Below are 27,129 nucleotides of genomic sequence, written 5' to 3'. Positions count from 1 at the left end.
GAAATTGGGTCTCCATTCTCCAGGATTCTTTGGCAGTGGCAGAGGAAGGAGGGTGCGGGCCGCGCCGGGTGTCATCATCGAGGGGGGTGACAAAATGACAAAAATATGAGTTTTTTTAAAAAATTACCCCTCCCCGGCTACAGGACACACGCGCCACACCAGGCGCCCTAGCGGCTAGCTACACTGCTGTTCTTTGGGAGAAAAAAAAGTACTTTAAATGTATAGTGTGAAGAAGAAGAAGAAGAGTTTGGACTTGATATCCTGCCTTTCACTTCCCTTGTTGTTGTTGTTTAGTCATGTCCGACTCTTTGTGATCCCATGGACCAGAGCACGCCAGGCACGTCTTCCACTGCCTCCTGCAGTTTGGTCAAACTTCACTCCCCTTAAGGAGTCTCAAAGCGGCTAACATTCTCCTCTCCCTTCCTCCCCCACAACAAACACTCTGTGAGGTGAGTGAGGCTGAGAGATTTCAGAGAAGTGTGACTAGCCCAAGGTCACCCAGCAGCTGCATGTGGAGGAGCGGGGACGCGAACCCGGTTCACCAGATTACGAGTCCACTGCTCTTAACCACTACACCACACTGGCTCTCCAGTGTGAATGTGGTCTGAGTCGAGCCAAAACTTCCTTTGAAAACTTCACCCACTCTCTCCACCTTTGGGAGTTTTCAGTTCACACGTTCACAAATTGCCAAACAAAAATTGGCTAACATTTCAGTTCTAATCAACACAGAAGAGATGGAAAATCTGAGGTCCTCCGGTCATTGTTGGACTTCAGTTCCCATCAGGCCCAGCCAATGATCAGAGATGGTGTAAGCTGTAGAACAACAAATTACCTAATTCCTGCTGCAGAGGTTATTTTAGTATAAGGACTGCAACCTGGATTTTTCTCATGTGCCTAAATAAAATGGATTCTGGCTACATACTTCTTGACATGTTTTCCTCTAAGACATCAAAAAAGATTGCCAAAGAATTTCCTACCCTTGAGGCAACAGTCAGATGTTAACACATCAATAATGATTAAAAGTGCTCCAAGTATTTTTATAATTATAAATTACAGTTACATCATCATAATAAATTGCATAATTATGTTTCTAAATGTGATAATAGCTATTCATTATTATTATTTTTTTAAATCTATAAGGTAAGGCAAATTTGATGGGCCAGTCAATCAAAGAATTATAAACTAAATAAAAAAAGAGCTGCAACGTAATGTGGAAAGCCGGATTCTACATAAAATGCAATATAACCAACCTTGATTTGTGGAAGTTGCACACCGTATTTATTGAGCCTGTGTACAAAGCTGCTTTTATCTAAATGGCAGTAAAGAGATTCTTAGAGAAATCTGTTCTGAAGTAAACAAGCCCTGAAGGCTGCTCTTGATTTACAAAAAATATTCACTGCAGACATTTGCTTTGCAGGGGGCTTCTGCACTAAATACTTGGAGTGGGAGAAGAGAATGAAATAAAAATAAAAGCCAAGCCACCCTGAAAACTAAAAGTTCTCTTCTGCTTCCTGCAGAGCCCTGAGTCAAGAAAGAGCTTCATACAGAGTTGCCTGAAAGCAAAATAACCTAATCCATCTTCAAAAGGCCACTATTGAGGCAGAACATTTCATCCCTGAACTCTGCCTTATGGTGCTTCATCTTTAAGCTGGACTTGGACCAGAAAGCGTTTCAAACCAAGGACATTCCTCTAATAGTCCCTCCAGTGCAAAATAGGGCACATTAATGCTGTCAGGTCCAGGACAACCAGAGCAAATAAACTGTAGCAAAGTCCTTATTTCTCAGGAAAGGACACAATGGGATGCTTGAGAAAGCTGCATGCATTTTGAACCACAGTCCATTCCCCCCACTTCTGTAATAAGAATAAATCATATGTATTAAATACATAAATGCATCTGCACCGTATGTTGCCAAAACTTCCCTAAATATCCTTGAATCTCATAGACCACGTTTAATCTGTTTCCAAAATCCAGACAGTCACAATCCAGCAATACAGCCAGTGCTTGTCTCTTCACACACCAGCCATGATTTAAACACACGTGGTTGTTATTAACACACGGAGGAGCATCCCAGATAGGCCCTGAGAGCTCTGACTCAACATTTGTGTTGGTTCAGATTGAAGAAAGCCACAGGTCTTCCTTCTCAAGTGCCAGAAACCACATTCAGCCTTCTGTAAACAAACAGATGGAACACCTGCCTATAAACGCTTGTCCAACTTCCTGAACCAACACACAGTTAGCTTACACAGTACTTTCAACCTGTAACAGCAACTATCACAATCGAGGAACAAACTCCTGGAAAAGCAGGCAAAGAAGGAAAGGGATCAGTCAACTTCTGGCCTTAAATTGTTTATGTACCGCAGAAATGGGCTTTGCTTTCTGGGCCTTGCTTCACCCACAACCAACATCAGGCATATAATTTGGCAGCTACTGGGAATCCTCACCTTCCCTCCCCCAACATTGACTTCTGATGGTTGCAATGGATCCGGAAGCTACCATTAACAACAATACATTCAGGAATCACCTTGTACATTTGTCTCCAGACGATTTACAAGCATACCGCAAAACAGTTGAACATACTTTCTAAAACCATACAAAAAACAAGGGAAGATAGGTTTAAAAACAATACACAATGAATCCCAAAAGCAAAGACCTTTTCATCCAGTTGGAAAAGCTTGTTGCAACAAGATGTCTTCAATTGTTTCCAGAAAGTACAGAAGGTGCACACCTGTTGTATCTCGACAGGGTTGCTGTTCCATGTTTAGTTTCCCCAAACGCATGGGAAATTGTGTTGGCCCAGGACACTGTGGGAGAAACAAAATGGCAGACGCCAGGGGGCTGCCACTTACAAGAACTTTGTTGCTCGTTGCTATAATAAAAAGATCAGGAAAAGCCTGCTGCTCTACAAGGTTATTCACCCGCTTAGGGAGCGGGGACAGCACAGCAGACACAAGGTCAACAGCATTGTCCTGCAGTGGTCCATGAAGGTGAAAGGGGCAGTGCCCCACCAACCTCAGTTTGTCTTCAGCCAGCCTCCACCTGCCTATTGGGTTTCTATTCCATAGTCTCAGTGTTGCCCTTGCAGAACTCAGCAGGGAGGAGGGTAGGCTATGCCTGTCATGGGGTCTGGTTCAACTTACTGTTGGTCTTCCTTCATTCTTTCTTAGCTCAGTCAGTAGAGCATGAGACTTAATCTCAGGGTTGTAGGTTTGAGCCCCACGTTGGGCAAAAGATTCCTGCATTGCAGGGGGCTGCACTAGAATACCCTTGCAGCTCCTTCCAAATTTACAATTCTATGATTTTGCCCCACCAGCCGCCACTAAACAGAATAGGAGCCAAGTACCCTTGCAGAAGAGACAGAATTTTTTTCCGTTGGCTCTTGCTTTCCCATGACATAACTGGATTTTCTATAGTTGTCCTGTCCTCTTATAGCTTTGAAAAATATATATCAACATTGGATTCTGGCGAACGAAGCCAAAGGGTTTCAGTGGGAAAGGCATTAGGGAGAGGAACACAGGAAGTAAGGAAGCAAAAGGAAAGGTAACAGGACACACTTGGTGATTTGGGGATAAGGATTTCCAAAGCGAAGGTTCTTAGCTGCGCAAGGTTACGTTTGGTCATCTGATAACATAGAGGGCACTCAGCAAAAGGGGAAACACAATTCTCAGGAGGATGGAATCTAATTCTGGCACAAAGTCTACTTTGTGACCAGTGTGCCAGTTCTGCTGAACTGCAGCTGTTTAACAGCACACCCCTGTTTTGCAGAGACTGCCCCACGTTTCACTCAAACAGAGTGAATGTTAAATGGAACAGGAACAGACAGCATGGCCCACGGCAAGGACTACTTCAGAAAGCACACCATGAGCTTTAATTGCTTTTGCAGACTTCAACTGCACATGATGCAACCTGGATATTGCTTTCTGTGAACAAACCGGCCACTGGATATGTTGCTTGCTTCTTTTCTCTCTTAAGAATAAAACCTGAAATTATTACTTCTCACATGTAAAAAGCTGAAAGCAGCCTAGTTGTCTTACTGTTGCTTTGCCTTCGTGAAAAAAGCACACAGTTCCTTCTAACCTTAGTCCCTATGCGATGTTCAATTCAATTACTCCATTTACTTCAGAAGTTTGTCAGCGTTCTGTGACTGGCAGCTTTACCCCCAAGCAGCTAGAATAGTTGTGAACATTCTGTGACACCACGGCAGCTCAGCCAATGACAAGGGAGATTGCAAGAGGGCAGACATTGTAAGTCTATTACAAGACTCTGCAATATAGGCCTTTCTTCACACCAGAGAGAAGGATATAATGCATTTTCATTTTCCCGGATGACGTTGCCTGGAACTTAAGTGATGCTGTTAGGATCTCGGAAAATTCTTGGCTTTGCTTTCTACAGAGCTGATCAGTCTGCAATAGCCTGGGCAGAGACACACACTGGACAATAAAAGCAGAGATCTATTTCTGTACAATTCAGGCACTGGAGACATCTCCACCCTGCAGACCTCTCCACTCTTCTTTGGTCCCATATGCCCTGTTCTCTGCATGTGGAGGGAATAAGATGTAATAATGCATACAGCTACCAGTGATTGTTGTGAATGAAAAGGGTGCCACTGCATGGGAGTGGCTGCCAGATATATTTGTGATCAGACATACGTTGTATTTCCCCCCTACAAGGATGGGCTGGAATTGCTCATGCTCAGGCAAAAGGGGCATTGTGAATTGTGTGTGATCTGATAGAAGCATTGAGGGCACAAAGCACATTTCTTTGTATGCATAGGCCTATATCTAAGTTGCACCATTAACCTACGTGGTGAAAAGAATGAGAGGGATGCCACTGCCATAAAGGACTTGCAAGCTTTCTAGATATCTGCCATTCGACTTCTGTTTCAAGTGTGTGTTTTTTTCTTTCAATGCAGATACTTTTATTTTTTAATGGAGGCACAATTCAAATGCCTCTGATCATATTCCGTACTTAGGGTTTGGGGATATTTTAAGAAGTCATAACACATTTTATACATGGAGAACTGTAGCTACTTTCAAAGAGGTTTTTTATATATCTCGCAACTGCCTTTGGTTATGGCAACTTCTCAGTCTCCCAGGACTTGAAATCCATCCCTCTTTTGTACAGCTGGCATTGATTCCTGCTCTTCTTGAAGGAGAGGATAAAGAGCGTCAAAGGAATTGTTTTGAAATAAACCAAAAGTCACGCTACATAAAGGAATTCTGCTTGAGATACAAATCAAAGGGAGATGAACTGTGGAATTTGCCACAGTGGGACTGTCATAGCTAGCCCACAAGTGCTGCAACGCTCTGAAAGGAGACTAAACACTGGGCCTTTATGTTATGGGACAACTGGCAAGAAGAAGGGGAGGAGGAGGAAGAAGAAGTTGTTACTCTATACAAATAACAGCTCCTTTGATAAAACTGACTGTAGATTGTACCTGCAGGAGTGAGAATTGCTTTATGACTGAACACTCTACTCAATTAAAAATGAAGTCTACTCTGTCTTAGAAAAGTCACTTAAGTAATGCAGGTGGATTGCAAATGGAAAAGAAATCCTGGTAATACTTTAACAATGCTTTTAAGAGTAGCACATGTTCCCAACTCTGCGATCATTCTCCAAAGGAAGTGAGCTTCATACAAGGTGGCAATGTGTTTTGATTTTAAACACTTTTTTTAACCCACTGTGGTTTTCCTTGCATTTCCCACTTTGGTGCATTCTGAGTAGTTTCCTTGGAGCAGTCCCTCAAAATCCATTTGGCTTGAATTCCGAGTTCTAGTTCCTCATTAACAGCATTTCAGTAGGAGCAGCTGGCTTCCTCTCCTGTTACCTCTGAGTATCTTCTCTGTTGCTATATCAGAAGCATCATCACAGCTGAGACCATAGCCAACCTGGGGTGGCCACAGCAAGAGGCCAATTTTTAAATGTCAAGCCCTTTTCCTAAGTATCCTGAGCACTAAAAACAGCAGATTAAACTGGATTGTTGAAGTCCTACATGAACTCAGGAATGTACAGAACAAGATTTAAACGTAGAAAGTGATTGAAGGGAAGAGAGAAGACTTAAACATGGAAAAGGATGAAAAGCGAGAGAGGGAAAGGAGAGTTTAGTGCGATTATTTAAACCTAAATTGAAGATCGCTGGAGGAGAGGAAGATCTTCAATGGAGATCAAGAGGCAAGAGTTTCCTCTTCCACAACTCAGCATCAAGATGGCTGGAAGGGAAGAGAAACGTCATGTCTAGATCTCTCCTGAAGATCAGTAGAAGCTTTTACCCCTTCATGTCTTCAGTGTGAAGGATTTGTTTTTCTCCAAGTACGTTTCTCCCTCTTCATCTCACTGTGGAGAGGGGAGGGAGAAGCATGGCTGAAGCTCAAGAGCCAGCATTTCCTCCTCTCCATCCCTGAAGATCAAGATAGAGTGCTGTGTGAGAGAGAAAACATCATGTGCCTGTGCGTGTGTGACAAAACATGTTAGTAAACTAGCCTGTGAGAGAGAGGAGGGCCGCAGGAGACCGTGGCACACTGCAAAATCTGCATGAGGTAGACCCAAGGCAAGCAGTAATATTAATAATAAGCTTGCAAAAAAGAAGAAGTGATGATTGCTGCACAGACATTCCATCCGAATGAAGCTTGGGATTGGCCTCAGCAGCTTCCTGCATCTGTCTATGAAAGCCCACACCACATTTGAGAAGAAGCCCCCTTTGCTGAGCCACGCTATCAAGACCACAGACATCCCTCCCCCTTGAGGATTCACTGAGAGGCAGAGGCTGGATTCTCCTCCACGCTCCACTGCCGCACCTGACATGTGCTGCCACACACACTGCAATGTCATTTTGCTTCTCATTCCAGGCAGGCTGCATCTGCCCCATTATCTATCTATCATCTATCTATCTATCTATCTATCTATCTATCTATCATCTATCCATCTATCTATCATCTCTCTCTCTCATCTACCTACCTACCTACCTACCTACCTATGTATATCTTTCTGTTCCCAGCTCAATCTCACTGGGAGATGATGCCCTCTCAATGGGTGTACCAGAATATCAGGAGAAATGCCTGCTTCTCACCCCGTAAGCAACACAGCCAGGAGCAAACAAGCATGGAGGAGGAAGGAGATTCATGTTGGTGGTTAATCTCCAGGTCTTCCATCCTGAGACCGTAAGTCTCAAGTGGGGAAACTGCGTCCCTCCCCATGCCGCTGGACTGCAGATCTCATCATCCCTGAACCACTGTCCATGTTGACTGGGGCTGATGTGAGTTGTGAGTCCACCAACATCCGGGGTGGGGTGGTCACATATTCCCCATCCCTGCATGTTCCCCATCCCTGCCCTAATGGCATCAGAACAAACAGGTATCGTTTCCTGAAGGCAAAACTTGCATGTTGCTCTCTAGCAGCTGGGGATACAAAACAGGTCTGCAACAACAAGAGCAGGATAATCTCCCCAAAATGGACCTTCCATGTGATTCTTCTGCAAAAGGTTATTCGTTCAGCCAGGCACCTATTCCCGCAGAATGTTCAATCCAGCCCTTGCGAAGGTCCAAACCAAGTACACTTAAATCTTCACAGCCCTCCATATTTGCAGCAATACATACTCAACACAATGACATCACCCCGACCTAGGGCAGGATTGCCCATTGAAGCAATAAGACCAACAGAAAAATACTGGGCAAACATCATTTACCTGAATTTCCCACCGTAATGTCACAGCAAAAGCACCACGCTCTAAAACAGCACCCCTACCTGTGGCATTGGAAAGAGCGAGGGACTCCATCGAACCCCGTGGCGTTTGTTCTGTGGGCGCCAGTTCCTCGGTGAACTTCAGTGCGTTGATGGGATGCCTGGTCCGGCACTGCTGTGCAGATCGACTGCTGTCTTCCTCCTGGTTGTACTTGGAGACCTTGTAACTCCCCCTGGTGTCGCCAAAGCTCTGGTTGGACATGTCACTGTAACTCTCCTGCGAGCGTAGCCTTCCTGAGTAATAATCTTCCCGGCATTCTTGGATGAAGCTGCCGCCGTGTCCCTTCATGGCCAGGGAGGAGCTCCTCTTTGGGTTGCTGAAATGTTTGCCCCACAGCTCCTGCTGGCTGCTTGGGCTCTGCCCTGGGTTGTAGGAAGTCCTGATGTTACACTGGCTGAGGAGCTGCAGAGGGCTTTGCGACTGACTTTGCTCCATTTTATTCCCGTAGTGGTAGGCTTCGTCTCTGCTCCTCCAGATGTGGTCCCTGTTGAGGCTGGGCGTTTGGCTGGACAAGCTCAGCAAGTCCATCTGCAAGGAGAGGGGGTCCACATCCGTAGACAGCCTGCTGGAGGTCACCTGCAGCTGGCTGCTGCCCTGGCTGGGGGCGCCCTCTTCTCCCTTGTTCCTGTTCTTGCCGATCTTGGCGCTACGCCGCGACTCTTTGGCTCTGGCGCTCTGGAAGGCGGAGTCTGATGAATCCGAGCCGTTGGGGTCGTCGCCCATGCTGCACGCCCTGGAACAGAAAATCTGCCCTTGCTTCGGCAGGAACGGTCGTCCAAGCAGAGACTTCTTGCACTGTGCACAGCAAAAGCAGGTCTCCGTGGCATGCCAGTGCTGGCCGTCATACGTCATCTGACCCTGATCAATGCCTTTGGAAAAAAGGAGAGAAATATGGTGAGCATCGACTAATCTAGAGAACAATTAGGACCAACTGGATGTGACGTTAAGGCTCCTGAACTCTGGTGGGGAATCGGAGTAGTTGAAGTTCAACATGCTAGCCATGATACCAACCTGAAACCTGAGACTGTGATAAAGGATCACAAATAGTACACCATGATCTTCACACTGTTTGCTGAAATCTGCTTGGGATAGGCAATAAAATATTAAACTCATCTCTAGGTACCAGGTCTCCGTTGTGCTCCAGATCAAAAGAAAAATTAATAGTAATCCCATTTTCTCTAGCCTAGTCTTCTGTTCCATAGGAGGAAGGAAAATAGGAATGACCCCAAGTTGCCCAGTTTGCCTTCCTTTGTCACCAACCTTCCATCATGAAACAGTGGGGCGGAGTGTGCGGAGGACAAAGTGTGCCTTGCTCATACGCTTAACTCCCCCTGGGGATTACCAGAAGAATTAAATGCATTGTGGTTTTAACAATGAGAAACACTGTTCCCAGCAAAGGGTCCCAAAGCTTACCCGTCACAGGTCAGACCAGCTGCCAATGGAATTAGCACAGATCACCACTGCCATATTTAGCACAGACGAATTAGCACCGTGGCGAGTTTTTACTCTGTGTTCAGAAGTAAAAAGCTGGCTTCAAACCGTCTATTTCTGGCTCTCTTTATTCTAATCCATGGGGCAGGTTTGTTGTTGTTTTTTAAAAGGCAAAGTGGCATGGCTCAAACTTCCAGAACAGAAATGGATCAGAAAGATGTTGACAATGGAGAGCAAGGAGTGATCTATACCAAGGCTAAGCACACAACCATACTATGTAGTTGCTTCCATGGCTACGTAGAGCGTGCCCAAGACATTTATCTTCTATGAGGTGAAGGATGAGGCGGCGTCTTTCCTTTTACGCATGTTAGAACTGCCTAGTGTGGCAGTTTCCCCTCCCCTCAAATTTACTTCAAATGTTACTTCAGTTCTGCTCTCCTCCCAGCATTTGCCACCTGAGGCAGTCACCTCACTCTGCCTAATGATAGGGCCAGCCTGGCTTGGATATCTATTTTTTAGGAGCCTTCTATTGAGTCAGTCCAACAGTTCATCTAGCTAAGTATAGCCTACATTGACTGGCAGCTGCTCTCCAGGGTTTCAGGCGGGAAGTCTTTCCCAGGCCTACCTAGAGATGTTGAGGATTGAACCTGGGACATGCTGCATGAAAAGCAGGTGCTCTACCACTTAGGCCCTCCTCCAAGGCAAATACAGTATATGAATTCCTTTATCTAACCAATCAGAACATTTCACAGACACACATCAGATCTTTTTAAGCAAAGGCTGGGTGGCCATCTGTCAGGGATGCTTTAGTTGTGATTTTTTGCATTGCAAGGGGTTGGATTAGATAACCGCTGCGGTCCCTTACCACTCTACAGTTCTATGATTCTACAGAATGGAAGGGCAGCCTAGAGAGAAAGGTAAGATTTTTCTGAGCTTCTTAGAGAAAATGTATGACATACATTACCTATAATAAAACAAATGAGATTGGAGTAATCCTAAAAAAAACACCACAATCCAGTAAAGTATATCGTATATAATGAGTTTGAATTGTAGCCATTCTGGTTTAACTAGTTATGACTTGTAGAAGTCAGTTGGCCCATAACCTGTTAAGATTTGGGTCCACCATCTATTGTTGATACTATACCACACTTTGGGCAGAGTATACACAGCTCCAGCAGAGTCTTGCCAGCAGAACACCAGAGTTTTCCCGCTTTCCAGTAGCCAGCCTTTTCCAGAGTTCCCAGTAAAGAAAACTCCTTTCCCACTCAGTTCTGCATGAAGTGTCTACAGTGGTACCTCGTGTTACATATTTAATCTGTTCCGGAGGTCCGTTCGTAACAGGAAACTGCTTGCAACATGAGGCGCGCTTTCTCTAATGGCGCCTCCCGCTGCCACCAGAGCGCGACTTCCGCTCGCATCCCGGGGCAAAGGTCGCAACAAGGGGCATCTACTTCCAGGTTAGCGGAACGCGTAACCTGCAGCATTTGTAGCATGAGGTACCACTGTATTGTCTCATGGCACAAGACAAGCATTAACACACTAGCTGCATAAACTTTAAGAGATAATGGTACATTGTGATCTAATCTACCATTGCACAGTTCTTCTGGTCTTAGAAGTGAAGCTTATAAAGATGCAAGTATACAGAGAGATCCCGTAGCGTTTTGCCATGCTGGCTCACCATGCTATATTGAGGCATACAGAATGTAGCCTTCAGCTTCTCCACTGATACCTTGCACTGGGCAAAGCCACATCCCAGTGATACCTTACACTCCTGCCAATACTGCTGAATGCCACGTTGGCACATGCACATATTCCTTAGGGAAAGGGAGGGTGCAGCTGGCGTGCTAAATCTAAACAGAATCTATAGCTGTGGAGAGTGGGCTGCTCATGGTGTAATTTGGAAAAACGAGTGAAATTGCACTAACAGAACTCAAACTCAATATACAGTATTTTTCGCTTTATAAGACGCACCAGACCACAAGACGCACCTAGTTTTTGGAGGAGGAAAACAAGAAAAAAAATATTCTGAATCTCAGAAGCCAGAACAGCAAGAGGGATCGCTGCGCAGTGAAAGCAGCAATCCCTCTTGCTGTTCTGGCTTCTGGGATAGCTGCACAGCCTGCATTCGCTCCATAAGACACAGACACATTTCCCCTTACTTTTTAGGAGGGAAAAAGTGAGTCTTACAGAGTGAAAAATACGGTACTTTACTGGATTATTTTTAGCATTACAGTGGTACCTCGGGTTACATACGCTTCAGGTTACAGACTCCGCTAACCCAGAAATAGTACCTCGGGTTAAGAACTTTGCTTCAGGATGAGGACAGAAATTGTGCTCCAGCGGCGCGGCAGCAGCAGGAGGCCCCATTAGCTAAAGTGGTGCTTCAGGTTAAGAACAGTTTCAGGTTAAGAATGGACCTCCGGAACGAATTAAGTACTTAAGAAGAGGTACCACTGTACTTTGATACTCCTATTTATTTAATTACAGGTATATCACACTTTGTCTCTAAGAAGCTCAGTATGGTCTACACTCACAAGTGGCAGCTCTCCAGGGTGTCAGGCAGAGAGTTTTCCCCATCCCTAACTGCAGGTACTGGGGAGCCTGGGGAGCAGCTGCCAGTCATACTAGGCTAGATGGGCAAAGAGCTTGACCTGGCATAAATAAGGTTCCCACAGTCCCGCTACTGTTCTTGCTGAAGCCCCACTTCCACGATCATTCCCCCTCTGAGCCATTCCCAATTGGGGAAGCAATTCATTTACTACAGTAGAGCAGAACACACTGAAGTTATGGACGCACACACCCTTTTCACACAATGTTGTGGCATCATATAAGTGCATGACGAATACATGCTCCAACTATTCCTTTTTTCCAGGAATGGTTTTCAGGCATTTGTCTCTAGCTCCCTATTTTTGCATTTGTGTGAGATTTTGGGTTTTTTAAGCGTGCACACACACAATACACCACAGCTGCTCTTCTCGATTTTCTGCCCCTTCCTCTAATCCTCTAGAAGTCAAATCCCTGAGTGGGAAACAGATGCATCTTGACTTTACTGCACACTCAAGAACTGTCAGCGCATCATACAGTTTCACAGGCAGCAGCTGGTAACATTTTCAACGGATAAGTAAGACAATATACTATGGGGCAATTATGCTTTTATAATATAGCACCCTTTTGGCCTTTAAATCACATGATCAGGCCCAGGTTACAGCTACACCAAGGCTTTCTTGCTTGCCTTACTAAATAATACCTGTGCTTCGCTTCCTCGCTATCCACTGTATAACTACTGTGCCAATCAGAACACTAAATGTTGCTGAGCAAGTCTTGAGTTGAAGCAGTGTGAAACCATATCAGATTATAGTAGTACATATGCTTCAGGTTACATACACTTCAGGTTACAGACTCTGCTAACCCAGAAATAGTGCTTCAGGTTAAGAACTTTACCTCAGAATGAGAACAGAAATCGTGCTCTAGCAGCGCAGCGGCAGCAGGAGGCCCCATTAGCTAAAGTGGTGCTTCAGGTTAAGAACAGTTTCAGGTTAAGAATGGACCTCCGGAATGAATTAAGTACTTAAGAAGAGGTACCACTGTACACTTAATTCTTAAAAGAAAGAAACTTATGGTCAGCTTAAGGGATTCTAGTTCATGAATGTGCGTGCCATAATAAATTTATTAGTCTTTAAGGTGCCGCAAGACTCCTTGCTTTGCTTACACACTACTTCAGAAGCCAGTGCAGGACATTCTATCGTGGAGTAAAATAATACTGCGTACCACCCGTGAAAAAGGGTCTTCAGCCATGCATAATATTGTGTAGGTGGTTCAGAGGCTAGAATTCAGGGTGTGCCCAGTTGTTATTGTTTTAAAAATGTGCTTTTGTTTTCAGAGGCCTGGTTTGTGCATCACACTATGCAAAACCATGGCTTAGAGCAGCAGTTCTCAACCTGTAGGTTCCCAGATGTTGTTGGACTACAACTCCCATCATCCCTGAGCTGTGGCCTTGCTAGCTAGGGGTGATGGGAGTTGTAGTTCAACGACATCTGGGGACCCACAGGTTGAGAAAGGCTGGCTTAGAGAGTGAACACACAAGAGAGGCTGCAGGAGAGGAAGTCATGGCAGCTTTGCTCCCAGACTAATGGTTGGCTCTCTCCAGACTAATCATGAGCTGTAAGCAACCTCTGCCGTATGGTTTATGAGTTATCTGAGAGAGCTAACCCATGAACCTAGGTCTCAGCAACATGCAGAGACAAACCATGACTTAGATCAGCTCCTGGAAGGAGCAAAGCAGCCCAAACCCCTTGATCCAAAGGGCATACAACCAATATGTATGGGTGTTTATGATCCTACAACTCTTAAACATCACATTTTCACACTTGCTGCCACAACTGGATTTAAATTTGGTGGGGCTGCTGGAGACCAGATTAAATTGGCTGAGGGCTGCATCCGGCTTGTGGGCTATGTTAAAATGCAATCCACTGGCAATTATTATGGCGCTGACTGTGTGATCCATTTTAATTCAGTTTCTCATCTGCATCATCCCAAAGGCTGAGGGCAGGTAGCAACATATTTAAAAAGCTGAATCAAGAGAAGCAAAGAACTGAGATTCTTAAGTACATAAATAATAACATACACCTTACGAAGAAAATTACTCACACTTGGAAAACGGAAACAGAACATTCCTGCACCCGAACTTGCAAATCTACTTAAGTGAAATGCTGTTTACTGAGGTTTGAATTTCCTGGGAAGAATGGGGCTCACATTCTAAGCGAGTAATTCGCTGCAATCCTCCCCACAGCCTTTATGGAATGATTATCATCTTTAATTTACAACCCACCAGTGAAATGTCTGTCAAATCTGATAGGTGGGATGGAGAGCGCTAGATCCATTTTCACTCTTCCTAACAATGTGCAAGGCTGTCTGCTGAATTTTTTAAAGGGGGCTGGTTATCACACAAAAGGCAGAAGATACAGGGATCAGTTCCACTGGGTTGTCCCTTCTATTGGGGCCAATGCTCATGAGAAGCTCACTGAGGCTAAGAGATGGAAGTTCTACACCAGGGGAGGTCAACATGTGCTCTCTTGATGTCCCATCATTCCCAGCCAATGTGCCCAAAAGGCAGTGAAGATGGGAGCTATAATCCAGAAACATTTGGAGGGGAAGGCTTCACAATACATTCGAGTGTATCCCCACATAATTGCTTTCCCCCTTATTAATATTATTATTAAGATATAAACATAACATTACCAAAACAATTGGTTTTCCTCCTGCTGCCCCTTTCCCAGAACAGAAGACTAATACAGCAGATTTCCCCATAAATCTATATGCATTATGCATTATTGGTAGGTGCCAGACATCAGGGGGTTTGTTTGAATACAGTGGTGCCTCGCAAGACGAAATTAATCCATTCCGCGAGAGTCTTCATCTAGCGGTTTTTTCGTCTTGCGAAGCAACCCTATTAGCGGCTTAACGGATTAGCGCTATTAGCGGTTTAGCGGCTATTAAAGGCTTAAAGGCTTAGGGGATTAGCTGCTAAAAGGCTATTAAAGGCTATTAAAGGCTTAGCAGATTAGATAAAGGGGGGGGGGAGCGAAAAAAAAATCTCTAGACTCGCAAGACATTTTCGTCTTGCGAAGCAAGCCCATAGGGAAATTCGTCCTGCGAAGCAACTCAAAAACGGAAAACCCTTTCGTCTAGCGGGTTTTCCGTCTTGCGAGGCATTCGTCTTGCGGGGCACCACTGTACTTTGTAAAGGGATGCCATATTTGAGCAAAATCATCCCTATCAGTTGCATCATTCAGGGCATGTTCTCCTTTGGTTAGTTTCTCAGATAAAGCAATTGTCCACACTTCCTGTTTCCATTGTACGATATGTAGAGGTCCTTTCAAATTTTTTGATATGAGCAATCGTGCCACTACAAGAAAAAAGAGTTCCTTGTGCAATAATTTGATTATCTTAAAAAAATAAGTTGAGTATCTTTAAAAACCCCCAACAGCTGCTGCAGATTGCCTGCAGCATGCCTATAGCATGCCAGCTTTTCCTATCAAAACTGCATCTATTTGATAATTTGGATCCCTATACATACCTTTATTTTGCAGCCGAGTTCATCAAAGGATACACTGGGGGAGGTGACAAGCTGTTACCTTAGTAACACCTACCTACATACAGCAAAGTAGCTTTTGGAACTAAGAACGTCTTTCGAGAACAGAACGTTACTGATCATATTCATGCATCTCCGTAGTCACGGAGTCAGTACATCTGACTAAAAGAAGCCCCTTCTGCAATTAAGTAAAATGCAGAATTTAAAGTATGACGCAGTGTAGCATAGTGTGGCCTAACATCTCAAAACAAGGGAATGTGGCACTCACTGAGCTCTCTTTGTAGGAGAGCAAGTGTAGTGTAATGGTTAGAGTAACAGAATTTTGATGTGAAAATATCCCATTTGCTCCTAAAACTGCCTTGGTAGTCTTTGCAAAGAGCTGGCACTTGTTGACCCCATATGAGGTTGCCTGAAAACGAAGTTCTTCTTCATAAGCCCTTCTACAAACAAAAGTGAGGCAGGTAGCAACTGGGGAGAGGGTAATTTCAGTGGAGCTGCCCCATTTATGGAACATCCTCCCTGGAGAAGTCTGCCTGCCACCTTCTTTATTAAGTTTTCAGCACCCAATCAAGACTTTCTTTTAAAAAAACACTTGTAATTTTAATAGTATCTTTCTTTTAGTTGTTCCACTATTTAATTACCTCCGTTAAAAAACCCCAGATTTTATATATGTATGTAGTTTTAATTCTATGATTATTGATTTTTCTATGTTTTTAGGTGTTCTTGCTTATATCTCCAAGCTGCCTTGAGTCTCATCAATGGAAAAGGCAGGGTATAAATTAATAATACAGTGGTACCTCTGGTTACAAACTTAATTCGTTCCGGAGGTCCATTCTTAACCTGAAACTGTTCTTAACCTGAGGTACCACTTTAGCTAATGGGGCCTCCCGCTGCCGCCACACGATTTCTGTTCTCATCCTGAGGTAAAGTTCTTAACCAGAGGTACTACTTCTGGGTTAGCGGAGTCTGTAACTCGAAGTGTTCGTAACCCGAGGTGTTTGTAACCTGAGGTACCACTGTAACAACAACAACAATAACAACAACAACAACACTGTCCTTTACAGAATATTGGTCCAGTACTTTCCTTGAGTTCTCAGAAGAGCAAGCCAAGGATAATTTTAATTTGGATTAAAATCCAAATAAGCATCTGAGATGCATTCTTGTTAAAATGTTTGTTAATGCACTGAAAAACTGATTCAAGGAACTGTATGGAAAAAACAGGAAATTAAGAATAGGTAATATGCCAGTTCAGATACTGTCTTCTTGTTAAGACTTGTCCTCTCTTAAATTCCAGGATATATAAGCTTCAAAAGAAGAACATTAGCTACAGATGGGTCTCCCCATTTAAAATGAGTTTTGCTTTGGTGGTGTTTTTTTGAACTACAGCGTGTGCTCATATTCCTGAGAAAGGGAATTTAATTTTGGAACAGCTTAGGGACACTGATGGCAAGCCAACTGTTCATGTGTCATCTTAATTATAGAATTATAAAGGAGATCGTTCTCATTTCTGATACTTTGGATTTCATATAGTTGTTGTTGTTGTTGTTGTTATTCCTTCACCCTAAGGTCCCAAGGCAGGTTACAACCATTAAGACACAATGCTAAAAAACCCCTGAAATGTATTAGTGGGGGAATTATCTACTATTTGTTTTGAATCAGATGTCAAGGAGATGAGTCATACAGTCATACCTCAGGCTGAAGTAGCTTCAGGTTAAGTATTTTCGGGTTGCTCTCCGCAGCGACCCGGAAGTAACGGAGCGCGTTACTTCTGGGTTTCGCGGCTCGCGCATGCGCAGACGCTCAAAATGATGTCACGGGCATGCGCAGAAGGGGCGAATTGCGACCTGCGCAGACGCGCAGTCATGGGTTACGGGCTACTCAGGATGCGAACGCGGCTTCGGAACGGATCCCGTTCGCATCCAGAGGTACCACTGTATAAACTTTAGAAGACATACGAAGGCAGCCTTGTATAGGAAAGCTTTTTAATGCATAATGTTTTGTTATGTTGTTATATATCTTGGAGGCCGCCCAGAGTGGCTGGGGCAAACCCGGCAGATGGGTGGGGTACAAATAAAATCATCATCATTAAAGGTTTTATGTTCTGATGGAATCATATTTGGTTACTCTTTTGGATTTTTAAAAATACATACATATATATATATATATATATATATATATATATATATATATATAATATATATATGGGGTGGGCTGGTGTGGAGGATTCCCTGGTCCTGAATAGGGTAACTGTGCCCCTGAAGGACCAGGTGCGCAGCCTGGGAGTCATTTTGGACTCACAGCTGTCCATGGAGGCGCAGGTCAATTCTGTATCCAGGGCAGCTGTCTACCAACTCCACCTGGTACGCAGGCTAAGACCCTACCTGCCCGTGGACTGTCTCGCCAGAGTGGTGCATGCTCTAGTTATCTCCCACTTGGACTACTGCAATGCGCTCTACGTGGGGCTACCTTTGAAGGTGACTCGGAAACTACAACTAATCCAGAATGCGGCAGCTAGACTGGTGACTGGGGGCGGCCGCCGAGACCACATAACACTGGTCTTGAAAGACCTACATTGGCTCCCAGTACGTTTCCGAGCACAATTCAAAGTGCTGGTGTTGACCTTTAAAGCCCTAAACGGCCTCGGCCCAGTATACCTGAAGGAGCGTCTCCACCCCCATCGTTCTGCCCGGACGCTGAGGTCCAGCGCCGAGGGCCTTCTGGCGGTTCCCTCATTGCGAGAAGCAAAGCTACAGGGAACCAGGCAGAGGGCCTTCTCGGTAGTGGCGCCCACCCTGTGGAACACCCTCCCATCAGATGTCAAAGCGATAAAGAACTACCTGACATTCAGAAGACATCTTAAGGCAGCCCTAGCCCTGTTCAGGGGAGTTTTTAATGTGTGATATTTTAGTGTATTTTTGGTTTCTATGGAAGCCGCCCAGTGTGGCTGGTGAAACCCAGCCAGATGGGCGGGGTACAAATAATAAATTATTATTATTATTATTATTATTATTATTATTATTATTATTATTAAATAACCTGCTTTGGTCCACCTGTGACTTTCTACTCATGAGCAATCTGCCCCCATGACTCTCCCTTATAGCAGCTACGGAAGGAGAAAAGCACCACAACACTACCTGTACATGCCAGATTCCACAGGCTTTGTTACATCAGCGGCCACAACGCCCCCCCCCCTGCCCTTTGCTCACACCTGTTTGAATGATTACCACCTGCAGCGCTGACATGCAGACGCCATGCATCCCATGCAACTAAGACAAGGCTTTCCAGCAACCAACAGAGTTTCCACCTCAAAGAAAGCCACTCACACACGGGTAGTTCTTCAGCAGGAACACCCCCCCCCAAAAAAAAAGAGCAGTCAGAAACAGACCGGGACAGTGCAGACCTATGCCTGGGAAGAGCTGGGCAATAGATAAGTGTTGATAAGCCCTCAGCTAGTATTCTTCATTTGGTTTTCATGACCTGGATTTAAGACTGCGGAGGGCTGGATTTTAGCACTTTCAGACGCCTTCACTTCTTTAATTGAGCTTGACGGGAGATATTACATCGTAATATTTTAGAACATGGCTCTATGGGTTGTTGTTTTGTAAAGCCTTCTGAGTGAGATTTCCCAACATATTCAAACTGTCAGAGTTGCTTCCAGATCCTAGCTCACAGAGGATCACGCTAGCCAGCGATCATTAAATAAAAGTCTTTATTGAGTTACAGTTTCCATTCTCAAGCTGCTGCGTGCAACCCTACGTCTAATGGTTAGATCGGCGAAGCTCCATCTGAGTCTCCGCCCCTTGTACACCAACTTAATATCCTAGCCTTGCTCCACCTTTTCCGCCTGACTGTTCTTCTCTGGGTCCCTCTGCCCCCCGGGGTCTCTTCCTTCCGGGATTCCTCTGACGCTGACGCTGACCCCCCTGACTCTTCTCCCTCCTTTCGGCGGGCTTTAGGACCTGGCTCCCTTTCCGGGCTGCCTACTGCGCCACCTTCCTGTGCATTTGAACTTGTCGCGCGCGCCCAACCTTCCACCTTCCGTCTGACCGTTTCTTCGCTCCCCGATGGAGGTGTGGCCACTCCTGACTCGTGCCCTCCCCCCTGTTGTGAGCTGCCAGCGCTTGATCCCTGGCGCCCTTCCTCTTCCCTGCTCTCTGGCGGTGACGCTGGTCCCGATTTCCAACTGCTCCCCTCTGAGTCCCCTCTGGCTCTATCTTCCTGGGGTGTCCCCCTAGGCTCCCCCCTTGCCCTGGCCACTGGTGCTCCTTTCTGTGAATCTTCTGATTCACTGGAAAGACTCGGAGATCTCGGGTCGTCGTCATCACTCATCTTTTCTTCTGCCTCCTCCCCCTCGCTCTCTGTTTCCTCCCTTGCCCTTGCCTCTGCTCCTGAACCCCTGACATCCATCCCCCCCTCGAAGCCCCCTCTTCCCCCCTCCCCTCCTTCCGGTGCGGGATCTGGGTGCTGCTGTGTCAGGGGGACGAATGTCGGATACAGTTCGCTTCCCGTGGCGGGCCGCCATCCGAAGTCTTCCGGTTCTTCCTCCCTGCTCTCGTTGACGACGGTCACCTCCGCTTCCATCTCTGTGCCGCCGTGCTCGAAACCCGGGTCGTCCCCGAAAACGTCCATGTCCGTCTCTCCCTCGTTGCCTTCTGGAGACGTTGCTCGTCCTGGACCCTCCAGCCACCTTCTGCGGAACTGCTCCTCTGGTCGATCATCCCACCAATACGAGGGTTCTGAAGCAGATCCCGAGGGTGACCCCTCCGGGGAACGGGCGTCTCGTGTCGGTTCCTCGTCCGAGTCGAACCCCCGGAACGTGCTGGCTGAAAGCGTGGGCGTGAAAAGCCAGTCGTCGAAAAAGTCTGCTGGCATTGGCCTGTGTGGGAAGAGGGCATGAAACTCTTCTTTGAGCAGAGGTTCGTCTAAAGCGTAGCCCGGCACCCAGCTGTTGGCACTGGCCGGGGTGCCCTCCTTGGCGAGAAGGTATTCTACCCCCTCTTCCCCCCATCTGGAGTCCAAAATCTCCGTGACTTCGTTGATGCGCTCCTCCTGTGCCACCCCCCCTTGCCCGGTTCTCTCTCGGAGCGGACCCGGTGCCGTTCCTGGTTCCTGAAACCTGTGAGGTGCCTTGTAGGGAGTGAGCACCGATCTGTGGAACACCGGATGCATTCTGGAACCCTCCGGAAGAGCCAGCCTGAAAGCCACCGGGTTGACCTGTTCTTCGACTTGGTAGGGCCCCAGTTGTTTATGCCCTAGTTTCTTCTTCGCCAACGACCTGGCCGGCACTGCGTGGGCTGCTAACCAGACCCAGTCTCCCACATGGATCTCTTCGCCAACCCTTCTGTGTTTGTCCGCTTGTACCTTGTATGCGTGTTTAGCCAGCTCCAGGTGCCGCCGCAGCTGATCGTGGACCTCCTGCAACTCCGACGCGAACGCATCTGCTGTCTGCGGCTCCCCCTCCCCCATTCTTTCCAGTCCCGGGAAGGTTCTGGGGTGCCTCCCGTTGTTGGCGAAGAACGGCGTGACCCCCGTGGACACGTGCTTCGTGTTGTTGTAGGCGAACTCGGCGAGAGGCAAGTAATCCACCCACGTCGCAGGCTGTTGATTCGCATAACATCTCAGGTACTGCTGCATGATGGCATTGACCCGCTCCGCTTGCCCGTTGGTCTGCGGGTGTCTAGCCGACGCCAGGTTGATCTTGACGTTCAGGAAGCCCATCAGCCTCTGCCAGAAGTTCGAGATGAACTGTCGCCCTCGGTCGGACAGAATAGACCGCGGCAGACCGTGAACCTTGAACACGTGGTCTATGAACAGTTTGGCGGTTTGTTCCGCCGTGGCCACCTTCGCACACGGAATGAAATGTGCCATCTTGGAGAACAAGTCCACCACCACCAGCACAGCCGTCTTGCCCCTCGAGCTGGGCAGATCCGTGACAAAGTCCAGGGCCACTCTCTCCCATGGTTCGAACGGAGTTTGCAGCGGTTCCAGCAGTCCGGCCGGCGGTCTGTGCACTGGTTTGGCCCTCTGGCAGGTGTCACACCTCGCCACGTAGTCCGCGACTTCCCCTCTCATTCCGGGCCACCAGAAGTCTCTGGCTACTAATTCCACCGTCTTCTCCTTGCCAAAGTGCCCGGCAGTGGGCGCGTCGTGCAGCTGCTGCAGTACCTTGGCGCGAAGTTCGTCTCCCGGCACGTAGATGGCCCCTTTACGGATGAGCAAACCATCTCGCAGCTGGAACTCGTCGGTCGCTGCCGTGCCCCTGTGCACCTCTGCCATCTTTGCTTGCGCGAAGGAGTCATCCTGCAACGCTCGTCGCACCGCATCCAGGTCAACTGTTGCCGCCGCGCACGCCCACACTGTCGGTGCGAAGATGTGCATGGCGGCCGCTGGCGTTGCCTCCTCCAGATACTGTGGCTTACGGGAGAGAGCATCCGCCATGATGTTGGTGTCCCCCGGGACATATTCTATTCGGAAGTCGAAATTCGCAAAGAACTCAGCCCAACGTATCTGCCTCTGGTTCAGGAACTGTGCCGTGCGCCAGTGCTCTAGATTCTTGTGGTCCGTGCAGACCTGCACCGTGTGCTTGGCGCCGATCAGGAAGTGCCTCCACGCTTTGAACGCTGCATGAATGGCCAGCAACTCCCTGTCCCAGATGGTGTAGTTCTGTTCGGACTTGCTGAGCTTCCTTGAGTAAAACGCTCCCGGCCTCCAAACCCCCTGCGGGTCTTTCTGCAGCAGGACTGCTCCCACGGCTCTGTCTGAAGCGTCTGTCTCCACCCTCATCGGCCTGCTGGGGTTGACATGAAGCAGCTGCTCTTCCGACGCGAAGAGACGCTTGAGTGCCTGAAAGGACTGCTCCGCCTGCTCTGTCCAGATGAACTTCTTTTTCTTGGAGCTGAGCGTGTCCGTGATGGCCGCTGTCTGCATCGCAAAGCCTTTGATAAACTTGCGATAGAAGTTCGCGAAGCCGACAAACCGTTGGACCTCCTTCCGGTTGCGTGGGCTTTTCCAATCCAACACTGCTCGGACCTTGGCGCTGTCCATGGCGAGCCCTTTATCAGACAACTTGTAGCCCAGGAAATCCACCTCCGTCACGTCGAATTGGCACTTCTCCAGCTTGGCGTAAAGCCTATGTTGCTGTAGCCTGCTCAGCACTTCCTTGACGTGTCTGTCATGCTCCTGCTGCGATTCCGAAAAGATCAGGATGTCATCCAAGAAACAGACGCACGTCTTGTAGAGGAGCCCCGCCAACACGTGATGCATGAAAGCTTGAAAAACGTGGGAGCCATTTTGCAATCCAAAAGGCATAACTCTATATTCGTAGGTGCCCAGGGGCGTGAACATGGCTGTCTTCCACTCATCTCCTTCCCGCATGCGAATGAGGTTGTATGCCCCTCGCAGGTCCAACTTGGTGAACACTCTGCCCTTCCGTACCTTTGCGAGGAGGTCGTCGATTCGGGGCATGGGGAAGTCCGATGGCTTGGTCACACTGTTCAAGATGCGAAAGTCCACTACAAGTCTTTTTTGGGGCGTGTCCCTCTTCTTAACAAAGAATACCGGACTGCCCCCCGCTGCCTTGGACTCTCGGATGAAACCGCGCTCCAAATTATGATCTATGAACTCTTTGAGTTCCTGCAGTTCGTCCTCAGACATGGAATACAGCTTCCCTTTGGGCAGCGCCGCCCCCGGCAGCAGGTCAATTTTGCAGTCATATGGTCTGTGGGGGGGTAGCCTGTCTGCCTCCTTCTCGCAGAAAACCTCCAAAAATTCTGCGTACTTGTGGGGAACCGCTTGCAGCGTGCCTAGCTGCAGCTGTGACTCCTCTTCCTCTCCTTCCTGCCTGGGCACGATGCAGTGTTCAGCGCAAAAGGAAGAGCCGAAGGTCAGCTGCCTCTGGTACCAAGCCAGCGTCGGGCTGTGCTTGTCCAGCCAACTCATGCCCAATACAATGGGCGTGTCCGATAGTTGAGTGACATTGAAGCTGATGATTTCCCTGTGATTCCCAAGTCGCATCACCATTGGTGGCGTCTGCTTCACCACTTGCCCCCCTAGCAGCTCCCTGCCATCCACCGTGACAACCTGCAGGGGCAGCGTGGCAGGCAGCAACTGTATAGCGTGCCGGTCGACAAAGTCCTGCCCTATAAAGTCCGCATTGCTTCCGGAGTCAATGGTGATTGGCACGTCCATGGTGATTCCATTGGGCAGCTGGAGCGACGCGGTGAGCCTCACTACCGGTTTGGGCGGGAGGGGGTCCATGGGCTGTAAAATCTCTGGGGACTGCTTCACTGACACGTCTGGCTGGGCCCCAGTGCCTCTTCCAACCAGACTCCGTCGTTTCCCTGCTGTGGTTGTCCTTGCTGCGTTGCTGCAGTTACCATTGCTGAGGCTGCAGTGTGCTTGTGGAGCCTCTGGGGACACTCTTTCGCCATATGCTGTGGATCATCGCAGATGTAACACTTCCTGTTCCCTCTAGGAGGCTTCGCTTTCACTGCTGCCGGTGCTAGGGCTCTGGCTGCTGACTGAGCCCTTGCACCTCCAACCTCCATAGGTTCCGCTCCTCCTCCTGGCGGAGGCGTGGATTGCGCACGCGCTGCTTCTCTGGGAAGGAAGGAGGAGCCCCTGGCTGGTTCGCGCCCTCCACGCCCTTCGCCACTGCTCCACGGACGTCCTTCCAGCCGCACCCCCACCGCCAGCGCCCTCTGAACGATCTCCTGCGTGGTCCGGGGTCTCTCCCCCCTCGCAATTTCATCTTTAACCGAGCCGTGCAATCCCTCCCAAAACAGGTCTCTTACAGGAGCCGAATCTCTGTCCCATTCCAGAGCACTGACCAAAGCGAAAAAGCGGGCATGGTACTGCCTTACGCTGGCCCTCCCTTGCTTCAGTCCATGTATCTGCTGCCGAGCAAGATCCACGTCAATGCTTGACAAAAAGCACCCATCCATCGCTTTAATAAAGGCATCCGCGTTTTGGAGCGCCGGATCCTTATCTCTCCACAAATTGCGCAGCCATGCTTTAGCATCTCCATGCAAATGGGACATGATGAATCCCACCTTCTCTTGCTCATCTCTAAAGTCTTTGTTCAGCAGTTGCAGTGCACACATTACATCTGCTCTAAAGTTGGGGTACTGTTGCAAATTCCCATCGAAGTGAGAGACCAAACCGCCTGTTCGTCTCCCCAACCCAATCCCCTCCGGTTTGGGTGTCAGTTGCCCTTGCTTCGTAAGCACTTCCAACCTGACCTGGAGATCCCTGTAGGCGGCAGCTGCGTCCTCCTCTCTCTTCCTGGATGCAAGAGCCTCGGCATTCAGGCGCGACACTGCTTCTCTGAGTTCCACTATCTGCTGTTCAGCCGTCATGTTGTCTGCCGTTCGTGAGCTCGCTAGTAGGCACCCGCTTTCTCTCCTCTCCGCGAGGCTGTAGATGCCCACAATTTATGGGATGGAGCTTACTGTCAGAGTTGCTTCCAGATCCTAGCTCACAGAGGATCACGCTAGCCAGCGATCATTAAATAAAAGTCTTTATTGAGTTACAGTTTCCATTCTCAAGCTGCTGCGTGCAACCCTACGTCTAATGGTTAGATCGGCGAAGCTCCATCTGAGTCTCCGCCCCTTGTACACCAACTTAATATCCTAGCCTTGCTCCACCTTTTCCGCCTGACTGTTCTTCTCTGGGTCCCTCTGCCCCCCGGGGTCTCTTCCTTCCGGGATTCCTCTGACGCTGACGCTGACCCCCCTGACTCTTCTCCCTCCTTTCGGCGGGCTTTAGGACCTGGCTCCCTTTCCGGGCTGCCTACTGCGCCACCTTCCTGTGCATTTGAACTTGTCGCGCGCGCCCAACCTTCCACCTTCCGTCTGACCGTTTCTTCGCTCCCCGATGGAGGTGTGGCCACTCCTGACTCGTGCCCTCCCCCCTGTTGTGAGCTGCCAGCGCTTGATCCCTGGCGCCCTTCCTCTTCCCTGCTCTCTGGCGGTGACGCTGGTCCCGATTTCCAACTGCTCCCCTCTGAGTCCCCTCTGGCTCTATCTTCCTGGGGTGTCCCCCTAGGCTCCCCCCTTGCCCTGGCCACTGGTGCTCCTTTCTGTGAATCTTCTGATTCACTGGAAAGACTCGGAGATCTCGGGTCGTCGTCATCACTCATCTTTTCTTCTGCCTCCTCCCCCTCGCTCTCTGTTTCCTCCCTTGCCCTTGCCTCTGCTCCTGAACCCCTGACACAAACGTATAAAATTACTCCAGGCATCCTGAGAGAGCTTCAGAGCCGTTTTTCTGAATAGCTGTGCAATCTCGTTAAAAGCACTTTTGAGAGCGGAGTTGCTTGCTACCATGCCTCACGGGCACAATGTCTCCTTCCTTAGCATAGAAAAGTAAAGTGTTTTTTAAAATAACAACAACAACAACAACAACAACAAGCCCCACATAGATATTCCTTGATCTTCCCTTTTTTTTTTCCAGGGCTGAGGACTACTTCTTTTAACTGATGAAATCAGGAGCCCCATCCGGAGCTGGCATTGGTGCTAGAGATTTTCCTTTTCTTCCCCGCCAGCAGTAACACTGCCTTGTAGACTCCGGGCCCAAAGCTAGACGCCTACACCTGCCAAGTGGTTTCTTGGACGGCTGACAGAAACAGATGCCAGGGCCTGTCATGTACTTCCAAAACAAAGCCATTTCAACTGCTCGCCTAGGGGCGCGCTTCACCTTAAAACAATAACGCAACGGGTGTATCGACACGCCATATCGTGTTTGTGCCTTAAAAAACAAAAACGAAATAAATAATGTCTACACACCCACATCAAAGGTTGCCCGGTTATCGTTCCCACTCCCGACCCCCACCCCACCCCCAAATTTGGCAGCTAGGGATGGAGATTTTGAAATGGCTCCCTTACCAATGTGCTGGGCGCAGGTATCGCAATACTCCGCGTATAAGGATTCGAAACAGTTGCAGCAATATGGCCGTCCTTCCTTCATGATGTACCGCTGCCCGCCCAGCACTGTTTCACATTCAAAACAGCAAAAGTGCTTCATGTGCCAGTGCCTTCCCTCAGCCTCCGTGCACTCATCGGCAAAGATAATCTGTGGTGGGAAATCAAGCAAATGTGTTAGGGCCTAGAAAGCAAAGCTTCGCTCATTTTTCTTGCGACCTGTCGCATAGGCCACTTGCCTAGACGCTCAACGCATGAGGAGACCGATAGACAAGTAAATAAATATTAACTTGTCCTGTGATCCGAGCTTGCTTTTTAACGGCTTCGCTGCTTCAAGACTCTTACGTCTACGCCTTTTTTTGAATCCTAATTTTCTACTGCAGCAAAAAAATAAAAATAAATCAAAATGGATGTAGAGAAAATGGGACGTACATGGTACAGGGGTTTGTGTGGGATAGCGTAAGATGACTCCTATTCCATTTTCTGTAAATGGGGGCCAGGAAGTGGGAAGCATTGGGTTAGTTGTTTTTTTATTATTCTCTTACATTTATATTGATATTTCTTCTGTACATGCAACAAGGGCAAACAAGCCAGATTTCAGAAAACCTTGACTGTGGTTTGGGCTCCGATACCTCGACTACCAGGGAGCTGGAGAATCTTCTGATTTCGGCAAACTAATGAGGCGCAGCGTTGCATGATTAATACTGTACTGTGGTTCGAAATCAACAAGCCGGGTTCAAAACCCTAAAGCTGCCATGAAGTTTGACAGTTTGATTTCACTACGATCCTGTCCTTGGACTATTGCAACAGGCTGCAGCTTCCCTCTCTTCCACCTCTCAGCTGCAGACTGGGCATTAAAGGGGTGGAGGAGAAAGCACACACAATTTATCATGTACACTGTTGTACACAGTGCAAATCTGTTCGATGAAGGCAAGTGCAGATTTCCTCCCCACC

The 27,129-nt window shown here is 47.8% G+C and overlaps 2 protein-coding genes across 3 annotated transcripts in view; one reads left to right on the top strand and one right to left on the bottom strand.

The window, feature by feature from the left end:
* PRICKLE2 (prickle planar cell polarity protein 2) overlaps positions 1-27,129 on the bottom strand; it is a 267,560-nt gene that overhangs the window by 22,526 nt on the left and 217,905 nt on the right. For both annotated transcript variants that reach the window (XM_080995690.1, XM_080995691.1), the window contains 2 exons: positions 26,140-26,326; positions 7,740-8,606 (listed from right to left, as the gene is read on the bottom strand). In XM_080995690.1, coding sequence (XP_080851816.1) covers positions 7,740-8,606; positions 26,140-26,326 — 1,054 coding nt within the window. The remainder of the gene's footprint in view (positions 1-7,739; positions 8,607-26,139; positions 26,327-27,129) is intronic.
* Positions 1-27,129, top strand: part of LOC308471633 (uncharacterized protein C3orf49) — a 303,591-nt gene that overhangs the window by 206,254 nt on the left and 70,208 nt on the right. The window lies entirely within an intron of this gene.

Source organism: Podarcis pityusensis, assembly GCF_964106645.2.
Source record: "Podarcis pityusensis genome assembly, chromosome: 2".
Taxonomy (NCBI): Eukaryota; Metazoa; Chordata; class Lepidosauria; order Squamata; family Lacertidae; genus Podarcis; species Podarcis pityusensis.
The sequence above is the reverse complement of the archived record's forward strand: the minus strand, read 5'-3'. Positions and strand labels throughout refer to the sequence as shown.